The 14,614-nt window shown below is 46.0% G+C and overlaps 1 protein-coding gene and 1 long non-coding RNA gene across 2 annotated transcripts; both read right to left on the bottom strand.

Annotated features, from left to right (window-relative positions):
* Positions 1 to 513: 513 nt before the first annotated feature.
* Positions 514 to 2,217, bottom strand: LOC123492916. The gene is made up of 3 exons (XR_006661923.1): positions 1,986 to 2,217; positions 1,571 to 1,816; positions 514 to 822 (listed from the first exon to the last, which is right to left on the bottom strand). It is a non-coding gene; the product is annotated as an uncharacterized LOC123492916 (long non-coding RNA).
* Positions 2,218 to 7,785: 5,568 nt separating this feature from the next.
* On the bottom strand, positions 7,786 to 8,832 carry LOC121542416 (H-2 class II histocompatibility antigen, A-K alpha chain-like). The gene is given in 4 exon segments (XM_041851813.2): positions 7,786 to 7,964; positions 8,125 to 8,315; positions 8,317 to 8,398; positions 8,676 to 8,832. Coding segments are annotated over 4 exon segments (459 nt in total). The 5' UTR covers positions 8,731 to 8,832; the 3' UTR covers positions 7,786 to 7,833.
* Positions 8,833 to 14,614: the final 5,782 nt, after the last annotated feature.

Genomic DNA, 14,614 nt, shown 5'->3' with positions numbered 1-14,614 from the left:
GGTACAATAAAGTTACATTGTATTGTATTATAATGATGAGGTTATACTCACGGGTAGCTCCATTGAGGTAGCATAGTCGTATGGAGGCTCCACCCCTTACGCTGCTGACGGCTGGGAACAGCTCCACCCCTCGGGGGAGGTCCTTAAAGGCCACGCCCAGGAAGCAGTCATCTACCATATATCCCAGAGTTCCTGCGTCTGTGTCCAGAACCAGCAGCACGTGCTCCGGGACAGGGTGAGGGGGGGACACAGATCGCTCTCCTGCCTGCACCCCTCTCTCCCCGGGGTACCTCTGCAGTGCTCGCCCTGCATGCCACAGCTGATTGGTTGTGAGTTCCCATCCCCAGGACTGTGAGTCTCCGCCCACCAGTGCAGTGTAACCGGAGGTTTGCAGCGGGCAGTGCTCCGTGGATACACCAATCACAGCATGACTTCCTCTGTGGGCGGGGCTCCACAGCACCTCCCACACGTGCAGTCCTCCCCTCTCCCCCTTCTCCCCCCGAGCCCCGTCGCTGCTCTGCTGGGTGGGTGCACGTGTCACTTCCTCCCCGCACGGGGACAGCAGGAAGTGAGGTGAACAGTGTGTGGGGCTCCAGCGGCACCGGGGGTCTCCAGGGGCAATGGGAAAGGAGTTTAGGAGCAGTGAAAGGCGGGAGGAGGTAGGGATGGACAGCGGGAGGAAGGAGGAAGAGGAGGGAGCATCCTTCTTCATCTTGGCTGGGATGCCACCCAGCCAGCCAGACAGTGCCAGACCCATTATAGCCTACACACACACACACAATATTCACTACTCAGACACTACTGAGCTAGGGTTTTTCAAGGCTGTGGAGAAAACAGACATCACGTTAGACTGAGTCAATCTCATTCGAGCAATCCACATTTCACAGTGATGTCATTCATCACAAGTTAATGATCCAATCCTATGATAAGAACATAAAGGACACATGTATAACCTGAACTTGTGCTGAGGTAGCCTATACATACTTTTCTGTCTTGACATGAGTCATGACAGCAGGATTTTGAATCAAGGCTGGCCAAAGTCATAAAGTATTATTCATACAATTTAAAGGTACTAGGCTACATGTAACAATTCAACAATGAATCTCTTGTTAAATTGACTGGGGCCAGCAAATCTCTTGTTAAATTGACTGGGGCCAGCAAATATCTTGTTAAATTGACTGGTCCTTTGTTGAATTGACAACAAGAGATTTGTTGGCCCCAATCAATTTGACAAAAAGAGAAGGTCTGTCTTTTGTTGACCAATAAGAAGGCTGGACCATTTAAATGCAATTTTGTGTGGACCCAATGACTTTTTTGGGGGAAGAAATATTGTGAAACACTATCATTCCACTATTACTGAAGATATATTAAGGCCATTTTCTGAAATTGAAATGCAAAAATATTACATATAGCTCTTTTAATGAAAACAATGATGTCATGTAGATCACTATAATCTCTCCCAGAAAATTCTACATTAGATCAGGTTAATCCGATTGGGATTGTTTGGAGGAATGGTCGTTGGATAAATAAACATAGGCTAACTTGTTTAGGTAAATAGAAAGTAGCTTACCACACTTTCTCTCGCGCAGAGTTGTTGTCCCTCGTACTAATGGACATGGTCAGTCATCACCATGTTTTTATAAACTCCCCTTATCGCCCCCCGCTGGACGCGTGTGTCTGCAGCGGTTATCAATGTCCGGTAACGTAACCATCCCATCCAGTGCGTCTAACGACCTCCGCTGCGAGAACAGCACATTCCGACATCTCAGAACCACGTCACACAGATTGGCAGTGCAAGGGCACGAGATTATGTGACCTAAGTAGTGAAGTGATGGATATGCGAGAGATGATGAGACAAACAAATAACGGATAGTATGTCATAACAGGAGGTAAACATAACCTGCAGCCTATAATTTTTTGTCTGCTACAGTTTAATGCATGCATCATGCATGATTGTGTATTAAAACATCAACAGCCTTTCTCACATCGACTGTATATTTGCCTATAGGCCTATTCCTTCCCTCCTGGCTGGCTCCCTCCCTCATCCTCCTCTCCTCTTTCGCCATTGTCCCCTCCCTTTCTCCGCGTCTTTCTTTATCGCTTCCAGTAGTGGATGAACACCTACACCGCGCAACAGACAAATAGGATGAGGCTTGGGCTTTTAATTGAGAAAAATAGAAAAAGAAAATAGAACCAGAAGCGGCTCATATTTCCTCGAGAGAGAGCATGCGCGGAAAGAGTATCAGCTGCTGCGCGTCCTCTGTAGGTAGTGGCTGGTTATTTTCCGAGTGTATTTTATTGTCTGTAGTTCAGTAGGTATGCTAAACGTTTACCGTATCAGTTATATCCTACCGCTTGCTACAGCTCACACACTTCTATCATGATCTCAACAGTAGGCTATGTTTTTTAACTTTGTGTTTTTATTTATAAAGTACATGTTATCATTCAGGCAAACAGTGGTGGTCGGTGCATTTTAAACTGAGGGAGGACCTTATTTCTATTAAAGCATATTGGATGACTGTCATTCATATTCCATTCACCCAGTTCAATGTAACATTGATAGGCTTAGGCGACTACACAATACTCTAATTTTCCCTATACCCATCATGAGGTTGCTACCTAGCCTATGAATGAAAGTTTACAGCTTAGGTGCACATAGGTCGACATGGACAGACAGTGACACATTCAATACCGCCTTGCACACTCTTGCCTGCATAGTTGTCACCATATTAGCTAAAGTAACGTCATAGTCAACATAACCCAATAGAACTAACGCGTTATTAAACCCGCTACAATCATGCAGTAACATTACAGTGTATAGTCAGTAAGCAGTTCAGCAGTTAAACTGGTGGGCCCCGGTGGCAATAAATTAGTTAAACCAAAAGCTTACCTTGACTTGGAAGAGTTCCAGTGTTGTGTTGGATATTTATAGCCAGCTAGCTAACATAGCATCCCTCTATTTGAGCAGGGTGTTTGAGTAGGTTAAACTAGCTAGCTGCATTTGCTAGCTAAGTTAGTGAAACTGAAAGTGGGAAAAACATGATGAAATCTCTCTCTCTCTTTCTCTTTCTCTCTCTTGCTTCTCCTTCATTTTTGAAGAAATTAATTTGTTCAAAACTGTTCAACTATTGTCTTTCTCTCTCTTTGAGACAACTACTCACCACATTTTATGCACTGCAGAGCTAGCTAGCTGTAGCTTATGCTTTCAGTACTAGATTCATTCTCTGATCCTTTGATTGGGTGGACAACATGTCAGTTCATGCTGCAAGAGCTCTAATAGGTTGGAGGACGTCCTCTGGAAGTTGTCATAATTACTGTGTAAGCCTATGGAAGGGGGTGAGAACCATGAGCCTCATAGGTTTTGTATTGAAGTCAATATACCCAGAGGAGGACAGAAGCTAGCTGTCCTCCGACTACACCATGGTGCTACCATACAGAGTGCTGTTGAGGCTACTGTAGACCTTCATTGCAAAACAATGTGTTTTAATCAATTATTGGTGACGTGAATATATTTAGTATAGTTTTATCTAAATAGGATAACTTTTTTAATGTTTTACAATAAATCAATAAAAATGAAATTCACTGAGGAGGATGGTCTTCCCTTTCCTCTTCTGAGGAGCCTCCACTGCAGGCAAAGGAAATATAAATCACAAAATCATATCCTAATTATGGACAAAAAACGAAATAACAGTTTAAAATACAAAACAATTAGATAAGTAGGCCAGTAGACATGGGGTACGTTCATTTCGATTGAAGGTTTGCTATGTTGCAGAACAGTTTGTACTGAACTACACGTTTCCCCAAAACGTTCTTGTAAATTCTTGAACAGACTTTGAGGTACATCAAAGATTATGGATGTACTGACAAGATAGATGTGTCTCCGCCCTAACAATGGGAGTCATTGTCCACAAAGCAGCATGGTAGGCTGTCTAGCTCCCGGCTATCCTTTCTTTGGATTGGTGGATACATCTCATTGTTGTAATCCTTTTTTGAATATTCGACGAGGGTTGTTGACGTCAACCGCCTGTATTCAATGTGGAGAGATGCTATGCTACTATCCTCATGCCATGAATATGCATAGCCATCTCGAGACAACTCCGATATAAAGCGTTTTTTCTCAAAGTTTCCGGGATGTCACGTGTCCTACTTATATCAGTGCACTCGTAACAACTTAAGCATTACGAAACTTCTATTTCATCAAATAAACCTCACGTAGCAAATAAGCCATACATTTTTTTGTTGCCGAAATTCGACATGCCCTCATTGACCTCCATACAAAAACTCCTTGCTTGGTGGACAAAACAATGAAAAAACGCCACCTGTCGGAGGGAGACAGATTTTCCGCTGAGTTGGCCCTCTCTCTTCCTCTTCATCTCTGGGTATGTTTGCTCTGTTTGGTGGGTGTGGCTTGAAGCAACGAGTGACGTATTTAAAGGGCGGCTTTGCATTTTGAACCCACAACCCAACCCCTCCCCGTTTTTTTTAACTGGTCGTTCAGTACAGCACCTTTTCCGTTTAATTGAACTGTCCACTACATTTTTTCGTACTGAATTCAGCCTTGGTCTTATTCCTGTCTTATAGTGGTGCTCAGAAATCTTATTAAGCGGAATGAGTGCAATGGTATCAAATACATCAAACACAGGAGGCTAAAGAGGGGAGAAACGGAGCGAATGGAATGGCATCGAACACATGGAAACCATGTGTTTGATGTATTTGATACCATTCCACTAATGCCGCTCCAGTCATTACCACGAGCCCGTCCTCCCCAATTAAGGTGCCACCAACCTCCTGTGACATCAAACACATGGTTTCCATGTGTTTGATGCCATTCCATTAACTCCGTTCCAGCCATTATTATGAGCCGTCCTCCTCAGCAGCTTCCATTGTTGTATATGTAAGTTTCTGTCAAGTTTACTTGCACTTATTTTTCGTTTCCAGGAATGAAAAAATAATAGAAATGCATTGTCTTCAAATAAAAATAAAAACTGTGATTGAGCTTTCATAAGTTTTAGCTCTGCGTTTGAAAAATATAGCCATACTAATAATACCATTCAACATACAATGACTGTACAAAACATTAGGAACACCTGCTCGTTCCATGACATAGACTGACCAGGTGAATCCAGGTGAAAGCTATGATCCCTTATTGATATCACCTGTTAAATCTACTTCAATCAGTGTAGATAAAGGGGAGGAGACAGGTTAAAGAAGGATCTTTAAGCCTTGAAACAATTGAGACATGGATTGTGTATGTGTGCCATTCAGAGGGTGAATGGGCAAGGCAAAATATTTAAGTGCCTTTGAACAGGGTATGGTATTAGGTGCCAGGCGCACCAGTTTGAGTTTGTCAAGAACTGCAACTGTTTTTCACGCTCAACAGTTTCCCGTGCGTATCAAGAATGGTCCACCACATGAAGGACATCCAGCCAACTTGACACAACTGTGGGAAGCATTGGAGTCAACATGGGCCAGCATCCCTGTGGAACGCTTTCGACACCTTGCAGAGTCCATGCCCCAACGAATTAAGGCAAAAGGGGGTACAACTGAATATTAGGAAGGTGTTCCTAATGTTTTGTACACTCAGTGTATATTTGATAGGCTATTCTTATGTCATAAGACATACCTACCACACCAAAATAATGTTGCTAAACTGATTCTTCTTTATTCTAAACAGCTGCTACAAGCAAACTCCAATATCAGCTGCCAGCAGGGATTTGATATTGGCCAGTTTTTGTCGAGTTTCTAACTCCAAATGTAATATAATTGAACCACTAGAGGGACCCATATCATAACTTGTTGGCACCAGCATCAGCCCTGTGTTACGACTTCCGCCGAAGTTGGTGCCTCTCCTTGTTCGGGCGGTGTTCGGCGGTCGTCGTCACCGGCTTTCTAGCTGCCACCAACTTTAGCAGTCTGAGGTGCGGGAGGTTCCTCCGCCCCCTCTGGACATCGAGGGGATCCCGGCGTATACTGTACGAGCCATCATGGACTCAAGGCGTCGGGTGAGGGGCCTTCAGTACCTCGTGGAGTGGGAGGGGTACGGTCCGGAGGAGAGATGCTGGGTGCCGGTGGAGGACATCCTGGACCCTTCCTTACTGCAGGAATTTCACTGTCTCCACCCGGATCGTCCTGCACCTCATCCTTCGGGTCGTCCCCAAGGCCGGTGTCGGCGCGCTGCTGGAGCCGCGCGTCAAGGGGGGGGTACTGTCACGACTTCCGCCGAAGTTGGTGCCTCTCCTTGTTCGGGTGGCGTTCGGCGGTCGTCGTCACCGGCTTTTTAGCTGCCACCGATCTACGTTTCTTTTTCTATTTGTTTTGTCTTGATTGTACACACCTGGTTCCCATTACATTATATTATTTCCCTATTTAACCCTCTGGTTCCCACATGGTTTTGTGCGTGTTTGTTCTTGGTTTTGTGTCTGAGACTTATGTGAGCTGGTGTGTTTTCCCTGCGTGGAAATCAGTGTTGTTTATTTCCCGAGTAAAGTACGTCGTTTACTCAGTTCTGTGTCCTGCGCCTGACTCCGTCCTACCGCTGCACATTGACACTTGACACCCTGCTGAGAGAGAAAAAGAGAGAGCAACATTTGTTGTTGTTATAATGCTGACAGTGAAATTCAGCAAGGGGGGAGTTATTACAATTTATTACAATGCTTTTTACATATTGTAAATACCATGTAATAATAATAAGCACAGTGTACAGCATTACCCAAACTTTATTTAAAGTGCATTCCCATTTTTTATAAACTTTACAATATTAAATATTGTAGTGACCTTAACGCAAAACCTAGCAACCTCAATAATCTAAAGTGTTGGGTTGACGGTCGCTGGACCTGGGTTTGGCCCCACTCTGCGCTAACCCACTGAATTCACTGTTGATGTAGGAGAAATTCAGCACAGACATGTTTACATCTCAGAGTTAAAACAGGTATATCATGAGCTAGCAATGAGGAAACTGAATGAGGAAACAGATTTTAAAAAGCACAGAAGCATTGGCAGCTTTAAAACTCCAACCACTCCAGTGCAGGTGAAGAACAGCATCATATGTTTTATTGGCAGCAAGTTTACATTGGCAGCAAGTTTAAAACTCCAACCACTCTTGTGCAGGTGATGAACAGCCTCATATGTTTCCAGCAGGTAGGTACATGTTATTTTGCAGCTGTTTACTGTGTGACTACAACATATTGCCTTTAATGGATGTAGCTGAAAACAAAAAGCAATGTAAAGTTAGACAGTTTAGTGGAAACTAGCACATTTGTAACAAGCATTCATCGTTACACCTCTGTAATTGTGAATGTTTTCCATGATGTCAGTACAGTGAAACAAGGAGTTATTACCATTTATTACAATACTTTTTACATTGTATTTACAGATGTAAATAACCTGTTATAATAATAATGACACTGTACAGCGTTACCCAAACTCTATGTAAAAAGCATTCACGTTTTTAAAATACACTTTACAATAAAACATTTTGTAGCGACTTTAACTCAACACCAAGCAACCTCATCAAGAGGATACAATTTTGGCTTGACAGTCACTGGATCTGGGTTTAAGCCCCACTCTGGGATACCCCACTGAATTTTGTGGCAATATCAAACAACCAACCAAAAATAAAATGTTGTGCTGGTGTCTGATCTAGTGGTAGTGCTGACAACCCTGGACTACACATTACCCCCATTACCGATATTACCCACATTACCCCCATTACCCATTACCCATTACCCACACTACCCACATTACCCCATTATCTACATTACCCACATTACCCACATTACCCCCATGTCAGCCCTTTACCATGTCACTTTCACCTCTATTCTATATCTCTGGTTCTCAATTGCACTGGTTTCCTTTGATGATGAGGAATGTTCCGGTAGCCACCCCCAGCAGCCCCAGAGTCAGACCCACTCCACAGAATACAGCAGGACCAGCACTGGACCCACTCATCTCACTGACCTCAGGCTCTTGGGGACAGAAGGACAGAAGTGCCATCAGTTAGAGTTAGAGTTAACCAGTAAGACACACCATGAGCGATTAGACAGAGACAGAACATTCAGTAATCACACACTGTAGTAGACATATTACTGAAATATCTAAAGTATACTATTACGAATTTCCCCTCACCCCAGAACCTGGTTTTGGGGTCCTTCAGGGCTGTGTGCTCCACAGTGCAGGCGTAGACGTCCCCCTCCTGTGGGGTGAAACTCAGGGTGGAGAACTGGTGGAACGTTCCATCTTTATTAGAATAGTACCGACTGAGATACGCTCCCTCAGTCACCTCCAGGCCATTATTGGTCCAATTGACTCTGCTTTCTGAAATGATTCAGAAAGCAGATGAGCGTGTTCTCCACCCCCAACTCCTCCTCATCCCTGGGGTAGATGGTGCTCTCAGGGGCATCTTGGGGGCAAATAGAAACCAGAAAATAGAAAGAGACTCCACCAGTGACAGTAAGATGGACCAAACCCATTCAGGATATTCAGTATTCCACTGTCTGTCCGCTACACTAAAAGGCTCATCACCCACTCTAGAGGGCATTGCTTTTACAGGTGTCAGGCAACTCCAACCTCAGACTAACACACTCTTCCAGGTAAGAGGTATACAATAAAATACATCTACATTTATGCATAGTTTTTTACTGGCTTATGTAGACAATCTAATAAAGAATCTGACTTACCTTTGACTTGTGGTATGCTGGGTACTGCACTTTTTCCCCATCCCATACGTTGCATGCACCAAATTCTAGACAGTTTAGCATATTCATAAAATGTCAATATATGGATTGTTATAGTTGGCGACGGTGTAACTTTAGGCACCGTCCACTCTGCCTCTCCTTCCTTGAAATCAGCTTAGATGACTTCATCCCCATCTATCACCACCACCACCTCAGTATCACCTGACTCAAAGCATCTAAAGGTAGCCATTAATTCATGTTGAACTGAAATGTCAAATGAATCCATCTGGTCCGTACTCCATAGGGAAAATAATGGTCTAGAGAAATGACTGCACACTGAAGCTAAAAGGCTTGTATTGCACAGTAGGGCAATGCAGAGGCCCATGTTATATTGACAGTTTACCTGATTCCTCGTACATGACATTAATAATCAAACAGTATTTAAAAGGATAACTGAGATCAAGAGCTCTTACGTTGTGCCAAGGTGAAAACGGTTCCAGTTAGAATCAGTATAATCACAGAGTAGTTCATCTCCAGGCTCTCTAATCATAAACTCATCTGTGTGTTTGAGAGAGTACTGTAGGATTGAACTCACTCAGACTGAGGGGAAGCTCTAAAAAGGATGAACCAGTGCTATACTTCACTGGTTCTTATCAAGAACCAATAAGAAATATTACATCTGTTGTGACAGCAGAGTAGCTAGGTAGAAAAGACATGGTGGCCCTTCCAGAAACAATTCACCTGCTCCAAGTCAATGGATGCGAGTATGTAAGCTCTCTTCTATTCAGCAGTCATACAATTATTCATTTTGCATTAAGAACTATCTGATAACTAGGTGAACCTCACAGAGTTAACTGGGCCGTACCCTAGTTTAGACTTGACAGCATGTACATGCACCTGAGTCCTAAACAACGCCACCATTCAGATTTGTTTGTTCATCACCTGAGACACACACACAAAGACATAAGTACATGCAAACGATGCTTGCATTCTAACTGAAGTCTTGCAGGTGTTTACATGGTTTTGCCAGGCGATAGAAATCACATTTTGAAAAGTCCGTTTGATAATACTTTACTTGGGATATTTTTTCTCAACTTTCAAGAGACAAAAGGACCAACCGCACAGACAACCGGTAGAGTGAGTTCAAATTGGATTTCATTGAATGTTCTTGCTTGTAGGGGTCGTGAGAGGAAACGTTCAATATTTTTTTTCAGACTGTATAACCAAAGTATCACAGTCTGATGAATTAGGCAAGCTACGGTAGTGCTGCCAGTTGTGACAGGGAACTGCATTTCTCACTGAGTTATCTGTTTCAATCATGGACAAATATGTCACCTAGTCTGACTGGTAGAACTGTATACCAACCTACAAGCCAGTTTTCTTTGGTTGGACACTTCCATTGATACACATAGAGGTGAGCAAGTTGTGTTGCCGGTGCACAAAGGAGGCGAGGTTGGTTTCAGGCCCACCACAGTGACTGCTCCTGAAAACAAGTGTATCTGTCTGTGACGTGATCTCACCATGGTGGAATACCTTGTATTGACATCATTACTTTTTAGCGTATCAATTACAATCAGTTAAGGTTCTCTTGTAATTCCATGTCATACAGAAATCTATGCCATCTATCAAAAACAGAACACACCTACACACATAACATTGTGAAAGCCAAGATACTTACTACATTGTTTTCCCCTCTCTGAAACACAACATGGATGAAATGTGTCCTACTCCTATCCTCCAGAACCTAAGCTGAGTGGGTCCAGTGCTGGTCCTGCTGTATTCTCTGGAGTGGGCCTGACTCTGGGGCTGCTGGGGGTGGCTACCGAAACATTCCTCCTCATCAATGGAAGCCAGTGCAACTAAGGCATATACTATAATGTTCACTGAACAATTTTGCATAGTGTATCTCATCATACTTCTATATGATATCTTCAGCAAGGATCATCTTTACTTTTTCACACATTCTTTGTTTGTTCTTCTATAACTTACTATATTTAAAAGTCAAGTAAAGATGATGAATTCACTTCCATACTTTATATCTGACATACCCTTTCAAAACCTTTTACATTTGTAATTCAATCACACACATGTACGTATGTTCAGAGCACACCCATTGTTACTTGTGTGTTTTCTTCTGTGTATGTTTATTTTGTCTCATTGCTTTGATTAAAATGTTTTTATTAACAAGGTTGTCGACTAGACTAAACCAACCCCCCAGGCCTCTGAACTAACATTTCTTCATTTTATGGTAGTGTAACGATCCCGGCAGTCTGAGTCGGGTTCTGTCTGGTGACTAGTGTTTCTGTTCGTGATCTCCAGTTTCCCGAGGGTTCGGGAACGCTCCGGGGAGCGCTCTTGATTTCCGCACCTGCATCCCATCAGCAATCTGCACACCTGGTCCTGATCATCACCCTTCTTAGGCTCTGGCCTAACATCCAGTTCCTGCCGGATCGTTAGCCATGAACAGTATGTTTGTCAGCGTATCAGCCTCTAAGCTACTAGTGTTAGTTTTGTTGTTTTGCACCTTGTTGGCTTGCCGTGTATTTACCTCCGTTTGTTTCTATCTGCAGTCTCTCACCCGGAACCTTCTCCCCACCTCTGCCTGATGGTCGGCGGCTGCCGAGCCATTACCGGACCAACCACTGCACCCTCAACAACCCATCCACGCCACCCGCTCTGTTCCCTGGATTATTCAGCCTCACTCGGGAATCTGTTAAATAAACTCACCTTTGTCTCAACGTACCTTGTCCTGGTCTGCTTCTGGGTTCTGGCTTAGTAAACCGTGACAGAACGATCCGGCCAGTAATGAACCCAGCGGACCTGGACTCTGTTCGCCATGCCATTACCCAGCAGGAGAAGATGTTGGGCCATCATAGCACGGTACTACAGGAGATCGCGTTGTCAGTTCGGAACCTTTCTACCGGTCTGACGGAGGTCCAGAACCAACGCAAGTGTCCGGTGGAGGATCCACTACCGGTTTCACCCATCTCGCCTGCCGCTTCTGAAGTTGTGTCCCTCCGTGAGCCCAAGGTTCCGACGCCGGATAAATATGAGGGGGAGCTGGGAAGATGCCGTTCCTTCCTTATGCAGTGTGGATTAGTGTTCGATCTACAGCCCTACTCTTATGCCACAGACAAGGCTAGGATAGCCTTTGTGATTGAGTTGCTGCGTGGTCGAGCGCTGGAGTGGGCTTCAGCCGTTTGGGAACGACAGGATCCCTGCATGGCTTCATACCAGGGGTTCACGGCCGAGATGAGGAAGCTCTTCGACCATTCCGTCCGAGGGAGGGACGCAGCTAGGCGCCTGTTTTCACTTCACCAAGGAATTCGCAGCGTGGCCGACTTCGTGATCGAGTTCAAGACGTTGGCTGTGGAGAGTGGGTGGAACGAGGAGTCTCTGCAAGCGGCCTTTTACCAGGGTCTGTCGGAGCAGCTCAAGGATGAGTTGATCTCCTATCCGGAGCCTAGTGACCTGGACAGCTTGGTAGCCTTGTCTATTCGGGTGGATAATCGAGTCCGAGAGCGAAGGAGGGAGAAGCAATGGGGTCCGTCCCAATCGATCAGCTTCTCAGTTCCCAGTCGGGTCGGGTGGTGGACCAGAACACGTCGATCATTCGCCACCACAAGGGATTAGTGGGGAGGACCTCTCTCCCGATTCTGAACCCATGCAAGTGGGGGCGGCACGGGTTAACCAAGGAGGAGCGTCAACATAGACGTAAGACCAACTGCTGCCTCTACTGTGGTCGCTCGGGACATTACATCTCCACTTGTTCCCGGCGGTCGTCAAACTGCCCGGCTCGCTAAAGTTGGGAGGACTTTTAGCGAGCCAGTTTCAACCTCTCAGTACCTCTGTCAGACCCCGTTTCCGGCTACCCTTGTGAACAGGAATCAAAGCTTAGCGATTAACGCTTTTATCGATTCAGGTGCCGATGGAAGCTTTCTTGATGCCGAGTTGGTGGAACAGCTGGGGCTTTCCAAGGAGCAATTGCCGGAAGCCATTGAAGCGACCACTCTGAACGGCAGTAGTCTGGCACGTATCACGATGAGGACTGAACCGGTTAAGATGCGGTTGTCGGGGAATCATTCTGAGATGATTTCATTCTTCATTCTGCCGTCTTCCCATGTTCCTCTGGTCCTTGGATACCCCTGGCTGAAGGAACACAATCCCACGTTCGATTGGGTGACGGGCAAGGTAACGAGTTGGAGCCTTGATTGTCATGCTAACTGTCTCAAGACTGCCTGCCCCCATTCGGTTCCCAGTCAGGTGATTGAGGCTAAACCCCCAGATTTGTCCCTGGTTCCCTGAGACATATCACGATTTGGGGGAGGTTTTCAGTAAGCAGAAGGCTCTGTCACTCCCTCCCCACCCGACCATATGATTGTGCCATCAACCTGTGCCCGGGAGCTGTCTACCCCAAGGGAAGGTTATACAGTATCTCCCGACCTGAACGTGAGGCGTTGGAGACCTACATCAAGGAGTCCCTAGCGGCTGGTCTCGTTCGTCCCTCGTCATCACCCCCTGGGGGCAGGATTCTTCTTTGTGGGTAAGAAGGATGGCTCTCTTCGACCATGTATTGATTATCGGGGGTTGAATGACATCACGGTCAAGAACAAGTATCCCCTGCCATTGATGAGTTCTGCCTTCGACTCCTTACAGGGTGCTACGGTATTCACCAAGCTAGACCTACGCAATGCGTATCACATGGTCCGGATCAGAGAGGGGGACGAGTGGTTGACGGGTTTCAATACACCGATGGGTCACTTCGAGTATCAGGTGATGCCGTTTGGACTGACCAATGCTCCAGCGGTATTCCAGAGTATGGTGAACGACGTCCTGAGAGATATGATCGGTCTCTTTGTGTTTGTTTACCTGGATGACATTCTGATCTTCTCGAAGGAACCTTCCGACCACGTCCAGCATGTCCGGCAGGTTCTGCAGCGATTGTTGGAGAATCGCCTGTTCGTGAAGGCCGAGAAGTGCGAGTTTCACGCCCACACGACATCCTTTCTCGGGTACATCATCTCCAGGGGAGAGATTAGGATGGACCAGGAGAAGGTTAGAGCGGTTCTGGAATGGGCCCAGCCCGGTACGAGATTGCAGCTCCAGAGATTTTTGGGGTTTGCGAATTTCTACCGCAGATTCATCCGGGATTACAGCCGTGTGGCCGCTCCGTTAACTGCCTTGACTTCCAGTATCAGGACCTTCAAGTGGAATCCGGAGGCGGATCGAGCGTTTCTGGATTTGAAGAGGCGATTCACCAACGCACCGATTCTCTCTCAACCGGACACGGCCCGTCAGTTCGTCGTTGAAGTGGACGCGTCTGATGTGGGAGTTGGCGCCATCCTGTCGCAGCGATGCTCCACGGACAGTAAACTCCATCCCTGCGCCTACTACTCTCGTCGCCTTTCGCCTGCGGAGAGGAATTACGATGTGGGTAACCGGGAGCTTCTCGCGGTGAAACTTGCCTTGGAGGAGTGGCGCCACTGGTTGGAGGGGGCGGAGCAACCGTTTACTGTCTGGACTGACCACAAGAATCTTGCTTACGTGCAATCGGCTAAACGTCTCAACTCCCCGTCAGGCCAGGTGGGCGTTGTTTTTCGGACGATTCAAGTTTTCCCTGACGTTCCGACCTGGATCTAAGAACGGCAAGGCGGACGCCTTGTCCCGGATGTTCTCCAAGACGGAGGAGAGTGGGTCCAAGACCGAGACAATTCTCCCCGGAACTGCGTCGTGGGAGCAGTTATGTGGAAGATTGAGGAGGAGGTGCTGGCGGCCCTTCGGACTCAGCCCGGTCCCGGTAACGGTCCACCCGGTCGGTTGTTTGTGCCTGAGTCGGTTCGTCCTGCTGTCCTCAAATGGTCCCACGCCAGCAAGATGGCTTGTCACCCTGGCGTGGCTCGGACAATGGCGTTTCTTCGCAGACGTTTTTGGTGGCCTGCCAT

The sequence above is a fragment of the Coregonus clupeaformis genome, chromosome 17 (assembly GCF_020615455.1).
Source record: "Coregonus clupeaformis isolate EN_2021a chromosome 17, ASM2061545v1, whole genome shotgun sequence".
NCBI lineage: Eukaryota > Metazoa > Chordata > Actinopteri > Salmoniformes > Salmonidae > Coregonus > Coregonus clupeaformis.
The sequence above is the reverse complement of the archived record's forward strand: the minus strand, read 5'-3'. Positions and strand labels throughout refer to the sequence as shown.